General features: G+C 40.0%; 2 protein-coding genes across 2 annotated transcripts in view; one reads left to right on the plus strand and one right to left on the minus strand.

Moving 5' to 3' along the window:
- Window positions 1-670: 670 nt before the first annotated feature.
- The window catches only part of GRXCR1 (glutaredoxin and cysteine rich domain containing 1), a 127,759-nt gene continuing 112,579 nt past the window's right edge, over window positions 671-15,850 (minus strand). Inside the window, exons 3-4 of the mRNA XM_045474212.1 lie at window positions 11,445-11,510; window positions 671-971 (exon numbers count right to left, since the gene is read on the minus strand). Coding sequence (XP_045330168.1) covers window positions 792-971; window positions 11,445-11,510 — 246 coding nt within the window. The 3' untranslated portion in view covers window positions 671-791. The remainder of the gene's footprint in view (window positions 972-11,444; window positions 11,511-15,850) is intronic.
- On the plus strand, window positions 13,022-13,827 carry TRIM61 (tripartite motif containing 61). Its single transcript, XM_045474211.1, is given in 3 exon segments — window positions 13,022-13,098; window positions 13,100-13,351; window positions 13,353-13,827. Coding segments are annotated over 3 exon segments (513 nt in total). The 3' UTR covers window positions 13,537-13,827.

Raw genomic sequence — 15,850 nt, forward strand, 5'->3', positions numbered from 1 at the left:
AGGGAGGGAGACACAGAATCCAAAGCAGGCTCTAGGCTCTGAGCTGTCACCAAAGAGCCTAACATGGGGCTCAAACTCACGAACCACAAGATCGTGACCTGAGCCAAAGTCAGATGCTTAACCAATTAAGCCACCCAGGCACCCCTGACAACAGCACCTTTTTAAAGGGTTTTCAGTGACAATAGCACAAAGCAAATGTTACAAAACTAAATCCAGATAAGTCTTCTGGCAACTTTTACATCATCACCAAGAAATCCACCTGATAACATTAGTTATTTGTCACTAATGTTATCATCTTTAAGACTCTTTTACAGCTTTAAAAAATTCTAAGTATAAATATGAACATATTTTTTTCCACTGTCCAGAGCTCTTTTCTTCTCTGTAGCTGAGACACACAGAAATGAGTTATGCATCTAGGGAGTTGGAGTAACTCCTTCTAGACAAAAGGGTGACATTGCAATTGGCACTATTACATACAGTGAGTCTTTTCTTTAGAAACTCAAACACGTTTAACAAATCAGAGTTGCATATCCTGAAAGGGTACTGGGTACTCCACTAATGTCAATGAGAAACCGGGGTCTAGCAAAGGGCATGGCAAATAGTTGTTAAACAAACGTTTATTTCATGAGTCAATAAAAACGGCCACAGCAAAAATTGAAAACAAAGGCAATTATACTAAACAAAGTTTATTGATTAACTCATAAACATGACAGTTAAAAATAAAAACACATATAAACCATTTGATTGACTTTAGTTAATAAAACGAGGCTCTCCCTGGGTGAGATCTCCAGCTAACCAGCACAGCTCTTACAGCGTTGAAGGCCGTTCTCGTTGCAAGCAGTGCACTTCAAAGCTTTGAAAGAGTCTGTAAAGCAGTTTCGAAACACTGACATCTTGCTCCCATGGCACACGGAGCACGGAAGAAAGCCAAAGCCTCCACAGGAGGGACACTCCTGTGGATGCTGCACTCTCTGTAGAGGGCGGCAGGGGGACAAGACAGGACAGAAAAGGCGTTAGCATGAACAACTCAACCAGCCTTCCTGTCTGCCTGCATTGTGGATGGTGGTAAAACAATGGTGGCTGTGGACTTGAAATCACCTACCATGTATGCATAGACCCAGGGGGAAAGCTAGCTGAAGTTTTCTTTAATACCCCGTTGATGGCCATCAATAGCATAACCTTGTTTTGTGAAGACTGGTACATTTTAGGTTAAAGGGTCCAGATCTCAGGAGATCTATCATATGAAAACACGTATTTACAAACCAAACAATTCAGGAAATGGTTATTTTCATTAAGAGGGAAGTACTGTAACTTTCCCTTGAGTACCTCTTAACGGTTTAATGTCTTTGTTTATAGAACAGTATCACTAATAGTGAGTCTGGAAAATCAAAACACTAAAAGCTGAGTGTGAAAGAGCCACTATCAACTGAAGATTTATCGTTACATTGCACATTTGAATAATGCTTTGTTTTTTTAAAAGCACTTTCAAATGCATTATTGTATAGAATCGTCCCTCATGCCATCCTTTACACATACAGACACCTTCGACTGTAAAGCAGATATTCAGGCATCTTTATCCTTATTTTATATTTAAGGAAATAGGCATAGAAATCTTAAGGTATTTATCCAAGTCCATAAAACGCCCCACAATGGCTATCTGCCTTTCTACCTCAAGTAAAGATAAAATACTCTCCTACTAAAATGAAAGTAACCGTGCATTGTATCGAGGATAATATTTTGAAAATTATTCACACACATTTCTATTTCCTTCTTTGAGCACATATCCTTTGCCAGAGTTCACTAGTGGTATCCATCAGCGGTGAGGAGATTAGGAGCCATTACAGAATGAAGATGAGGTGAAAAGTGAATTAATACAAGCTTCTGATTTGCAAAATAGGAGTTTGCAGCAATATTTGAAAGCTTGGCTTTGTGAAGAGAATAATTGCTAAAATAAAACTGGGAAATGTGAATCAATACACACACACACACACACACACAGGCAGAAACACACTCAAACGTGGTTTATATACACAGACATACAACTGTTCTCTGGAGATTCACAACTGACGTACTAAAGTCTCCAAAGCAGCCAAATGAAAAGGAACCTGATTAACTGGGTTTAACCCACCGTTTCCCCAGCACTTACAGCTATGATAACTCTTTTCCCAGGAAACAACCATAATTCTCTCACAATTAGTACTTTATGGAATGTGCTTCGGGAAATAAACATTAAGGACATGATTGCTTCAAAATTTATGTCCCCACTTTTCAGATACGCACTTTTTGTATATAGCAAAGTTCACCTGCCAATATAGTTTGACTTAGCTATTATGTCAAGATGGCAAAATCCACATAATACCTCATTTTTAGCAGCACAGAATTACTTGATGGAAAGTAGTGATTGGCAAACCGGATGACACAAAGAGGGAACTTTATCAAGACTACAGATTCAAAACTCTTCCAGAAAGTTAGATTGAGTGTGTGTGGCAATTAGTTACTTTGTAGGCGGGTTTTTGTCATTTCTTTGTGCAAGTATCGACCAAAACATGGTATAGTGAATTTGTAATTTTACATAATATTAAAATGTCTTTAGAAAATAAATTGAATAAAACCAAACCCAGTGATGGAAAAAGAGGGTAGTTTAAAAGCAAATTATAAGGAAAAAAAATGTAATAAAAGCAAATTATAATATAATTAGTAAATAATGGTGTTCTTATCAAATTTTAAAACTATGATAAAATAGATAGATTCTTGACATTCACGAGAGCTGTGCCAGAAGTTTATATTAAAAATACATAATGACTTGTGGGTCACCTGGGTGGTTCAGTCAGTTAAGCATCCAACTCTTGATTTCAGCTCAGGTCATACCCTCATGGTTGTGAGATCAAGCCCCGTGTCAGGCTCTGTGCTGGGTATAAAGCCTGCTTAAGATTCTCTCTCTCCTTCTCTCTCTGCTCCTCCCTCCCATTTATGTACACAGGTGCTCTTTCTCTTTCTCAAAAAAATTATACACACACACACACACACACGCACACACACACACATACAATGACCTACTGATCAGAACAGATATTGGGCTGGCCTAGGTCCTGGAGAAAGGACCTTTAGGGCCCCTGACTCTGGGACTTCACCCATTAGTGCTAGATTATAACTAGATCTGGGTTTCAAGTAGAATAGTGTCATCAAATTTTGCAACTAAAAATACAAGATGCCTGGTTAATTTGAATTTCAGAGAGACTACAAATAAATTTTCATATAGGTATGTCCCCAACATTGCATGAGACATACAAAAACTAAAAATTATTTCTCATTTATCTGAGAATTAGATGTAAGTGGGCAGTCCATATTTAGTATGGCATCCCTCATAGAGAAGTTGCTGACAGGGAAGGTATGAAATGCTCAGTTGTCTTGGGAAAGCAGCTGATGTCTTGGAGCACAGGGTTGGAAAGATTCTGAAGGCATTTCCATTCTCAGTAAAAATTAGCTGCTTCAGCCATAAACCGAGGAGAGGAAAAGAATGGCACACATATTATATAGCGTCTATACCCAACTCTCACACGTGCCTGATTTCACAAACAAAGAAACAAAAACTCTTAATGACTGTAAGAAATGTTTAGGTCACAGGGGAATTAGAAAATTGGAACTTGAAGAACTTTCTTCAAGAGCAAATCCCTTTGGGTGAGTACCTAGCAGTGAAATTGTGGGATCATGGGGTAGTTCTCTTTTTAAGTTTTTGAGGAACCTCCATACTGTTTTCCAAAGTGGCTGCACCAGTTTGCATTCCCACCTACTAGATATTTACCCAAAGAAAAGAAAAATACTAATTCAAAGGGATACAGGCACCCTAGTGTTTATAGCAGCATTATCTACAATAACCAAACTATAGAAACAGCCCAAGTGTCCCTCAACTGATGAATGGATAAAGATGTGGTAAATATACATACAGTGGACTATTACTCAGCCATCAAAAAGAATGAAATCTTGTCATTTGCAATGACATGGATGGAGCTAGAGGGTATTAGGCTAAGCAAAATAGGTCAGTCAGAGAAAGAAAAATGCCACATGATTTCACTCATATGTGGAATTTAAGAAATAAAACAATTGAGCAAAGGGGAAAAAAAAGAAGAGGGAGGCAAACCAAGAAACAGACTCTTAATAGTAGAGAACAAACTGATGGTTACTAGAGGGGAGGTGGGTGGGGGAAGGCTTAAATAGGTGATGGGGATTAAGGAGAGCACTCCTTGTGAGGAGCACCGGCTGTTGTTATGGAAGTGTTGAATCACTATATTGTACACATGAAACTTATACTACACTGTATGCTAACTGGAATTCAAATAAAAACTTTTAACAAAAGAGCAAATCTCATGGTCTTTCCTCTTTAGTAGTAGTTTTTCACCTTTATTTACATCCATAATTGTCTCAAATAACATATTACATGGGATCCTCAAACATAAAAGAGTTGAATGATAAATGCTGTGACCGAGGCAGAAGTGGGGGTGGCTCTGAGTGGGTCTTGAGCTCTCACTGCTCCATTAGCCTCCAGGTATCTCATTCCCGATACACCATCCAGTACAATCTACTCCATTTGTTCTTCTAATAAAAATAAAGAATTCAGTCATCCCTAGCTATCTCCTTCAGAGAGCACTTTTGTTATAATGTTATAGTTTTGTTAGTCTGCGGTTCCAATTTAAAGAATTCCAACAACGAGAAAAAACTGGCTTGTATTAAATGTATCAGATGCAGGTAAGTAGATGGTTGTGCCCCCAGTACAGGTGTTAAAGGGGCTAGAAAATTGCCCTAAACATGGACAACGTTCTAGGAAGGAGGAAGGAAGAACTGAGGTTAACAACAGTCATTATTAAAAGCAACAAAACAGACTTCCACTTTCAATGAAGAAGTCTACTGCAGAAACACTGAATTTCAAGCAACTAGCTGTTTAGTGCCCAGTTGCCCAGCAAAGTGAGAAACCATGCAGCCCTGGGTGAGAACAGCACACAGAGCACTGAGTTCACAGAATGGCCCTCCTTTGAATAGTGGTTTGGGTGGAAGCACGTCCCTTTGGGGTGGAATTCAAGAAAAAAAAAAAAGGAGTGAGAAATCATCCTCTCTTTTTACCTCTTTCTGTTCTCATACACTTGGCGAGAGACTTTAAAAAAAGACTCAGAGGGTGAGACACTTTCATTTATTCATTCATTCCACAAATATTGAGTGTCTACTTGCCAGGCACTGTGGAAGGCACTGGGGATAAAGCAGTGAGGCCAGACACATCCCTGTTCACTTCATAGTAGCCCTCAGCCCTACCCTTAGCTTTGAATGGGTCCACGCCATACTGTGGTCATCAGAATTAAAGCACACAAGAACTCCAGAGTCTCTCACAAAGGATCGACAGGATGAGGACGAAAGGACAGAGCTCATGAATGATTGTCAAATGGATTTCCTTTGTAGCACAAACTCAAATTCAGAAATATAAAGAGATTTTCCTATTATCTAAAATAGAAGGAGGATGCTAATATCAAGGGCTTTCACTATCTTCCTGGAGATTAGGACATGGATGCACTTATTATTTTTAACCTCAGATTTACCTATTCCTGTTCTAGTACAACTTGAAAGTCTCTTAAGTATTCCACTAAAGAGGAAGTAATTTACCTGATTTTCTGTAACCATAAATCTCGTCATCCAGATTGTCTATGAAGCAAATTTATCCATATAACAAATTGTCAAAGAGGGCACACTTTGCATATAATCATCTCTGGATGATTTACCTCTGTCTATGTATTTTGTTTTAAACTACATTCAACAATTTAATTCAGAAAATGCTTGTTAAGTGCCTGCTAAACACCTCTGTCTGATCAAGCTGCTGATAAACACAATCTTTCCTGATGATCAGAGTTTCCAGCACCCGTAATTTGCAGCCTTGAGAAAGAAGCCCCTGAACTAACTGTCGACACAGAGGAAAGTTGTGGCTTATAATCTTAAATTCATTAGCCTAAATATAGGAGTCTGATTTTTGAACCCAGTGTGCTGGACTGCCATAAACCTACTTAAAAAGATGTTCAGATTTCAGCGAGAGGCAGACAGAGTACATGGCCTGATTTCCCAGGTGAGTCAGTGGTCTCTGATGCGTCTATGAATATGCCGTGGCCACCCCGCGCCCCCCCCGCCCCCGCACTGGGAGGGTCACCATCCAGAACTGTGTTTCTCCAGGGAGGGTTAAGACAGTGCCTGACAGCATCAACGTCCTGCAAAAATAGCCTGTGCCATTCTAGCGTCCTCCATGTGTAGCTGAAAACCTTGTGTTCTTCGTGAACAATAAATAAGTAATCACCAGCCCTCAGGGGAGAGAGTCAGATTTTACAAGAAAAAAAGGACACGAAATGGGCATATGTTGGCAATCTCATTAGAAATGACAAGAATGTTTGTTCATAACTTTAAAAAAAAATAGCAAGGCAAGAGCTTACTTGGAGCTTCTCTACCATCTGCAATCTTTAATTCAGTATCTGCCATAACCAGGTGTTTGCTAATACATCTCAAGGCTCCCCGGGCTTCCTCTGTGTGAACACCAGCAGGATCAGCTATCCATCATGGTTATTGTTTTAGGGGAATCGTAGACACTTCTTTGCTTCTAATCTCCAGCTTGTTTATTAATATAAATAAATAAATAAATAAATGAATAAATAAATAAATAAATATTACTAAAATGGTGTTTTCATTTCATCCTTTCATTCAAGCACTATCCTACATAAAATAATTATTTTTCTCTTCCTTTTCATCAGCTCACTGCTTTGCCTTTTCAAAAAAGGAACCTTGGATGACAGAGGATTCATTCATCTTCTCACTTAACAAATATTTATTGTCTGTTATTTGCCAATCCCTGTTCTAGGCACTAAAGGTACAGAATAGAACAAAAGAGACAAGGATCTTGTGTCCACATGGAGCTCACACTATATATTAGGAGCTCACACTACATATATTAGGAGCTCACACTATATACCCTGCAAATTCTGTCTCAGGAACAGAATCATCCCAGGTGCATCTAGCTCCACTGAACTCAAGTATTCACACTAGCTATTGTTATATTTCACTTGCTTCTGCTGGCTTTAGCCATATCCTCATATTTAAATCCAGTGACAATTTTCACCAATGAATCAGGCCCACTTGACTTCCCAGAGCAATGTTCACTTGGGCTGGATGTATGCTAAGAGGCTTCGACTTGGAAATTTGAAATTATTTGTTGACTCCATTTCTGATGGCCCAACCATAACTGCTACCTCTCTTTCTTCACCATCATTTGGAATAACTGTTAAAAACTGGGACCTGAATTATGAGGACCAGGATAGTCATCATCTACCATGTAGTACGAACTAACAGCAAACTAGAACTTGGCAAGATCTGTCTGGTTTCTCTCTAAAGTTATCACCAATTTATCCATCTTTCAGGATGGCCTCCCCTCTAGTTTTGGAGTCCAGTGTTAAAACCTCGTCTGCTCCCTGGACCTCATACTCTGTCTACCTCACAGCAAACTTCTCACTTGAGCTTTGGGTCCTACCACATATGGTCAGATTTCCCAGACAACTACATGCCACTTAATTTGAGAGTCATGGAAGCATAGATTCATGCTTACGACCATGGGTTTTTAAGTCAGGGTGATTATAATCATGAATCAAACACTGTCTGTAAGGTCTTCAGAAAGTGATTTAATCTCTGTGCCTCCATTTCCTGGTTAGTAAAAAGGGGATAATAATAGAAACTGACCTGCAGAGTTGTTGTGACGTTTCAATCACTTAATACATACAAAACATCAAGAATGTTACTTGCTACATAGTAAAGACTCCAATGTTTCCAACCGGGTGAATATTTAACTCCTACTCCACTGCCAAAAGTCAACTTGAAGAATGGGATGGGTTTAGACTGGAATTTTGCATCCCTTATCCCCTTTTCCTGGCTCTTCCAACTGCCTCTCTTGAGGGTCAATATCTTTACCTAGGCTAGTGTGCCTTAAGCCCTAGCTCCTCTCACAGGCAAATTAGGGCTTTCTTTGGATGGCTACAATTTCTCTACCAGTTTTGTTACATGGGAAAAGCAGCCCAACAGAGTTATAACACCTTACAGCTCCTACAACAGCAGAAGTCAGTACCATACAATTCTTTTCAACATCATGAATAGTCTTAAATGTCTGCACCTTATTTATGCCATCTGTAGAATGGAGACAGATTTGATGAAGAGAAAAAAATCTTCTTTCCAAAATTCTTTGAGCTGAGAGACAGAGGTTATGTTATATAGCAAGATGGTGTTCACCAAGTTGCAGAATTAAGGGATTGTAGACTCAAAGAATAAAAGTCCATGAAGAGCTAAGCCGATCATCAATCTTTAAAAAGAGTAATGAGAGAGATTTACCCTATATGACTCTAAAAGATGCTGTTAAGCCACAGAAATAAAAACAGGATGATATTGCTACAATAAGACTGGCAAAGGAACTCAGTAGAGAGTCAAACCAAGACCCAAGTACACATGGGTATTTATTATGATATAAAATTGGCACAACAGAGGAATAAAAAAAAATAGTAGATTATTTAGTAGCTGGTTTGGGGAAGCTATCTCATCATAAATAAGAAAATGCAAGTGCATTCTGTATGAAGTAAAGACCTAGGTATGAAAAATTATAAAGTTAATAGAAGGGAATGCAGGATAATATCTATGTAACGTTAAGATAAAAGACTACTTCGTTATGAGGAAGCATGATCAATTTGATTATATCAGAGGATTTCTGTTGGGTGACGGACATCACGAAAGAAACTGAAAAAAGGAAAGGAAACATTGACAATGACTAAAACAAAGAAAACATATATTTAGAATGTAGAAGATTCTTCCAAAACTCAACCGAAAAAAAAAAGACAATTCTAAGACTTTTACAGGGAAGGTATAAGAATACACAGTTTACACAAGAAATTTAAAATGTTTTTAATGTTTATTTATATTTGAGAAAGAGAGAGAAAGAGAGAGAGAGAGTGCAAGGTGGGGGAGGGGCAGAGAGAGGGAGACAGAATCTGAAGCAGGCTCCAGGCTCTGAGTTGTCAATATGGACCCCAACATGGAGCTGGAACTCATGAAATGGGAGATCATGACCTGAGCTGAAGTCAGACGCTTAACTGACTGAACCACCCAGGTGCCCCAAGAAATTTAAAATTTAACAAGCATACAATGGGACACTCAAACTCAGTGGTAATCAGAAAAATGTAAATTAAAACAATAAGGCAATATATCTTCACACCTACTACCCTAGCAAAAACTAGAAAACGGTAAATTAGAGAACAATGTAAAATATTGTCAAGAATCGTGGGGGGGGGGGGAATGTGGGAACACCTAAAAACGTCTTTCCCTACAACAGGGAGTACTTGAAAGGTGCAACCAGTCCAGAGAGCCATCTACTTGGAAAATTAAGTGTATGCTTAAGCAATTTCTACTCCCAGAGAAATCCATAAGGAACATGTTCAAGGGTGTTCCTGGAAGCAGTGTTTGAGGAGGGTACTGAATGACATCTGGGTATCCATCAATGGAAAAGCAGGTAGATAAAAAATAGTGGGTATGTACCACAGAGCTGCACTGTCCAAAACAGGAGCCACTAGCTACATTTGGCTATTTAAATTTAATTTTAAATCAAATAAAATTAAATAAAATTAAAATTTCAGTTTCTCAGTCACACTAGCCATATTACTTGCTATAACAGTGACTATAAAGTGCTCGATAGCCACATACAGCCCATGGTTACCACTTTGGACAATACAGATATGTTTCCATCATGGAGTAGTTAGAAGAAATGTATTAAATGTTCACATAGCAACATACATGGTCCTTAAAAACATAGTGCCTAGTGAAGACAATTTGCAACAAAATAAAAAATATTTGTGTAAAATATTACACAACAAAAATGCAATGCTATATTACATAACAGCATGACATAAATTAAAAATGTACACAGAAAACAATAATGCACATTAACCAAGTTAAATCATTTAAATAAAAGATATGCATTAACCTAAACTCATGGTTTCAGGGGGTTGGAGTCAAGTATAGGGACAAAAAGAAAGAAAGAAGTCCATCCACACAGATTTTCAAGCTGAGAGGAGTTGCTGACTATATAGTCCATGCCCTCACTGTGTTTGTCCTTCTGGAAGAAATCACAATAGGGGGGCGCCTGGGTGGCTCAGTCAGTTGAGCGTCCGACTTTGGCTCAGGTCATGATCTCACGGTTCGTGAGTTGGAGCCCCGCATCGGGCTCTGTGCTGACAGCTCGGAGCCTGGAGCCTGCTTCAGATTCTGTGTCTCCCTCTCTCTTCCCTGCTCATGCTCTATCTCTCAAAAATGAATAAATGTTAAAAAAAATTAAAAAAAAAAAGAAATCACAATAGGAATGAAACATGATTCCTAAAACCAAGGAGCCCTTGGTTCATTTGGGACACCCATCAAATACCCAAGGAAAGGTAATACACAAGTCAAAGGATTGTGGTAAGCACCCAACAGAAAGAGGGTTATAAAAATTCCAAGGTGCGAGAGACCAGGAATGATCTGGGGAAGAAAGGATACTGTAAGATGGGCCTTGAAGATGGTGTAAGTAAATGAGGACCTGGAATAAGAGCATTCTAGGCAGACAAAACAGCTTGCACAAAGGAATGGTAGGAAGAAGCCACAGAGAGTTGTCTCTTGCAACTAAAGAACAAAAAGTGGTAGAGAATCAGAGGTGAGGTCAGTGGAGGAGACTAGACCAAGAAGAGCTGGCAGGGCTTATAGATACTGGGTGCCCATATTGCCTAATTCACCTGGGAATGTCCTGGTGCATGTGTGCTGTCCCAGAGAAATCATTAACACACCCTCTTTACTCTCAAAGTGTCCCAGTTTGGGCCAGAAAAGATATGACTTTCCTACCTATGGGAGAAACAGGCTGATAATATAGTTTAGCAGAGGACTTTCTGGTTCCATATTGATTTGATACATTACATATTTGAACATGCATTTCTCTGACGCTACGATTGTAAGTATTGGAACAAAATTAAGGTGTGCACTTTAGGAGAAATAATTTTTCTGAAATCTTTAGAAATGATAAGCTGGTCCGTGGGAAAGATAATTTAAATGAAAAATTGTAAACGTGCTTCAAGACAATTGCCTGATTCTGAAACACCTCATCAACAGCTCTATTACAGAGAATTAGGCTCTAATAAAGCTGACTGGGATTCTCACCTAATACTATGAGGTGGGGAGAAGCTAACACCAAAGTCACTCTAGCTGGAGCAAACCTAATGGCAGGTGATACCAAATGAAAACTGCCACACGTATCCCATTATATATTTGTAAGAACACGGGGAGAAAAATTCAATTAGGAAAACTCAATTACAATCAGAATGTGTTTTAACATTTTGATTACTAAAATAAGTTGCTAAAAGCACAATTACCTCAATTTTGGTTAAGAGGTCTTGCAGTTCTCCTGATTCATTCATTGACAAAATTTTCTCAGCACCCTATTAACAAGAAAGGGTGGGGTGGGGGAAGAAAATCCATTTTGTTAGTATTGGAGAAAACAAAGTTCTAGCCAGGAGAGCTTAACCCACAAGATATTGAACACCATTCTTCCCTCATAAGTAAACTTACAACCAGGAGGCCAAAGAAGGGAGGAAATTTCTTTTTTCCTCCATATATTCTCCCATTTAGTAAGGCTTAGTGGGAGCAAGAGGACGACTGCCAGCAGAAAGTGAGAGCTGGGAATCCCACAAATGTCAGATTATGTCCAGATATGGAAGGTTCCAGCACACCCTTCAGAGTTGTTCAGAGAGCCTGAAGGCAGCTCTGCCATCTGGGAAAGGAAACCATTGAGCAAACTCCCAGCCTGGGCTGTCTCCACCCTATTCCCGGTGGTGTTGACATGACCCTTCCTTCACGTGTAGAGATAGCGGCAGCTAATAATACTAATAAAATTAATAACCACTGACACTAATTAAGCACACATTATGAGCTGGGCACCCAACATCATCTAATTGGAAGTGGTAGGCTCTATTAATAGCACAAAGTGAGCCTCAGTGAGATTAAATAACAATGCCAAGGCCACCCCGAAAGGAAGCAGAATGAGAATCTGAACACAAGCAGGGAACTCACTCCAGAGCCATTGTTTTTAACTTCTAAAACTTTACTATGAAAATGAGAATGGGGGCAATGTATGCACTTTCCAAACAAATCATAGTGTTTCTTCTAACTACCTGATTTTCCTTCCCTTTCCAGCCTCTTCTTACATTCTCCTGCTTGATTTTCCTTTCCTCGATAAGGAAGGAAATTATTTCTGATCAAAGGCAGAGACCATGTGTGCCTTGTTCACAACATCTCCCTGGCATGGAATAACAGTTGTTGGCACAGAATAGGTGTTGAATCAGTTTTTGATTGATCAACAAAATGGGGAGAAATAGCACCACACAATAAATACTTCTTGGGTTCCTATTTGTGCTGGACAGGATGGAAAACAAAAACTCACTTAAGATATTTAAAACGTCCTGGTTCATAAGGAGGTCACTATAGACTTTTATGTAAACATGCAACAAAGCAAACCACAATGCAGAATGGGAAATAGGTGTTGGAACCCAGGCTCTGGGGCCACAGCAGTCTCTGGCCAGAGAGGGGCTCAGCCATTTGCTCCAGGAAAGATTCCTAGTCTTGGACTAAAGCTACTTTCTTGAACAGGAAAGTCATGAAGCCTGACTTTACATCATTGAGTGGAAAAAACAGCAGCCCAGCTAATCTGTTCTAGGATGTAATCGACTCCAGCCTGTGGAGTATTCTTGGCAACAGACTCTAGAGCTAAGGGGCAAAGGGATAAACAGGTTTATACAAGCTATCATCAACATGCCAATCCGGTGAAAATGAAAGCTGGTCAGTTTCCAAGGTCTGTGGGAGGATACCCATCGCTCACTGGGTCCTGAGTGCTAGCGGGCCAGGCTTTACTACAGAGCAGATTACCTCATCCACCACCTTTGTTCATGGCTCAATGGAGTGTGTGACGTCCCTGGCAGGCTTCCAAATAGGGGCTAGCTGTCCCATCTGTCTGGACTACTTGAAAGACCCAGTGTGGGCATAACTTCTGTCTCTCTTGAGTCAGTCTGTCCTGGAAGGATCTAAATGATACTTTACCCTGTCCATTTTGCCATTATTGTTCTCCAGGAAGGAAATTCATAAGCAATCCCAAGCTGGGCAATTTGATGGAAATCGCTAAGCTACTACAAATAAGAAGAAGCCAGAGGAAGAAGAAGGAAGAGAAGCTCGTATGTGAAAAGCATAATTGAGTGTTGGCCTTCTTCTGTCAGAAGGACTGGAAAGTTTTGTCCACAGTGTAGTTTCTCCACTGATCACTGGAATCACTGCATTTGACCCAGAGAGAAGGCTGTTCCCCATCACAGGAAAAGATTGGAGAATTGCACTGAACCATGGAAGGAGAGAGTGGAACAAGTAGAAAAGGGGATAACTGTGCAAACCAGAAAATCATTGGAACTGAAGAAGAAATAAAGTCTGAGTTCGAGCAACTTACGTGGTTTCTCAAAAATGAGCAAGACTGTTCTTTGGCAATGACAAGATGAGGAAATGGATATTTTAATGAAACGAAATGAAAACCTAACATTTTAAAAGCATCTTTCCACATTAAAACATCTATTAAAGGAGATAGAGGGAAGATATGCAAGGTGAAAATTGGAATTACTGACAGATGTTAAAACTATCTACCATAGATATAAAACCTTAAAGTCCCCTGAACCTCTTTCATGACAATTAAAGGAATATGGCAAGAAGGAGAAGGAGGTGGGAAGAAGAAGAAGAGGAGGAAGGAGAAGAAGAAGAAGAAGAAGAAGAAGAAGAAGAAGAAGGGGAGGAGGAGGAGGAAGAAGAAGAAAAATAAGGAGGGGGCGGGGAGGGGAGAGGGAGGGGGAGGAAGAAAAGAAGTGTCAAATGGGTGATGCAGAAAAGGGCAACTAGGAAATCATAACATGGGGGAAACAGATCTGCTTATTGACGGCAGAGAAGGCTTTCTGAGCTTGGCAGAATTTGATCTGGACCTTGAAGCTTAGGGGAGGTTTCTAAGATGAGGTAGGCAATTTTTGTAGTGATGTATAGGAGCCTTTAGTTCTGGGTTTTATTTTACTTCAGTTGATCTCATAAAATTCATGTCATCTTAATCACCATCAGAAATGTCAACTTGATATATTAAAAAGCACTAGGAATTAACACACAGGGCTACAGAGCATATACGTAACTGTACAAGGCGGGTTATATTCTTTAGTTTGTGGGTGGTTTGGCCAGGAGGACAGAAGAGACATACCTAAAGCAAGACCCAAAGTGATGGAAGCACCAAACAAAACATTAAACTCTAAAATGTAGGAATAATTGGTAATATTTTACTTTTGCTGCATTCTATTTCTTTTAAGAGTCAGCCACGCTAAAATGGGAAAAGCCCCTGGGGACTCTGGTCCACCAACTAAAGCAGCAAGGGAATAGATCATTTTTCTACAATGAAAGAAAATGCACCATATGACCCCAAGCAAAACGAATGCACCAGAGAAGCTATCAGGCATCCGCTTTCCAGCTCTTTTCTTCTCTCAGCTGTCAGCGTTCCTTAGCCAGTTGTTTAGAATCCGATGCAGAGACCAGGAAAGGCCTTTCTCATTACCCATCAATACATGAAATTTGCCCTGCCTCAGCCAAATAATTCCAGCACCATCAACACGACAAGAGTAGATTCTACGTTTCAATAGAAACACAGGCTTTGCTCACATTAAGCAACGTACCCAAACTCTGTTCAAGACACACCTGGGGTCTGGTGCACAGGTGGCATACCAAGTGCCGAAAGTGGAGAAAATTCTCTGGAACAGAGACCTGAGAGCTTAGTACTTGCTCCCTCTCTCAACTGCTGCTACTCAATATAGCATCCACCCACAACTCCACCTGGCCCGCACCCAGATCATTTCCTTGGAAGGAGCCCTCTGTTCTTTTGCCAAGTACTGAACCGAAACAAGAGTCAAAATCCCCTGCTTCCCCACTGGGTTCCAAGTCCCCAACCTCCACCTGACCTGTCCTTGCTGAACTGAAGTGCAAGATTTTGCAGGGCAGGACAAGGAAATCTCTGCCCTCTCTGCTCTTAAGCAGCAGCAGCAGCAGCTGAGGCAGGATAGGGATCTCAGCCTTGCTGGCAAGTGTCAGGGAAAATGAGGTTCCTCCCATCCTGAGGCTTGGATAGCGCTCAACCTGCCCCGCGCTGCTCTGCATTTACCCAGTACAAAGCTCTCATTCCCTGCAGCTTTCCACCACAGACATTCTAATTATTACTTGGTCTATAAAGACACTGTGTGCCCAAAGAAGAGAGCGTATTTTTTTAAATTATTTTTTTAATGTTTATTTACTTTTGAGTCAGAGAAAGTGTGAAGCGGCAGAGAGGCAGAGAGAGAAGGAGACAGAATCTGAAGCAGGCTCCAGGCTACCAGCTGTCAGCACAGAACCCGTTGTGGGGCTCGAACCAACGAACAGCGAACAGCGAGATCACAACCTGAGCGAAAATCAGACACTTACCCGACTGAGCCACCCAAGCACTCTGAGAGCGTATTTTTTTTTAAGTATTAACATTCTTAGGGGATAATCTTTTCCCGCTTGGTATTTGGTTAAGAGTATCACATGAGTTTGTTAACTTTTACAATGTAAGTCTATTATTCAGTTCCATGCAAGTAGAAATTAATCTTTCTATTATTGGCATAGTTTGCCAAGACTTCCAGGATACCTATGGAAATATTTCTAAGGCATTTTTCAATTGATTCAGAATCTTTTTTTCTGAAAATTA

The sequence above is a fragment of the Leopardus geoffroyi genome, chromosome B1 (genome assembly GCF_018350155.1).
Source record: "Leopardus geoffroyi isolate Oge1 chromosome B1, O.geoffroyi_Oge1_pat1.0, whole genome shotgun sequence".
Classification (NCBI taxonomy): domain Eukaryota; kingdom Metazoa; phylum Chordata; class Mammalia; order Carnivora; family Felidae; genus Leopardus; species Leopardus geoffroyi.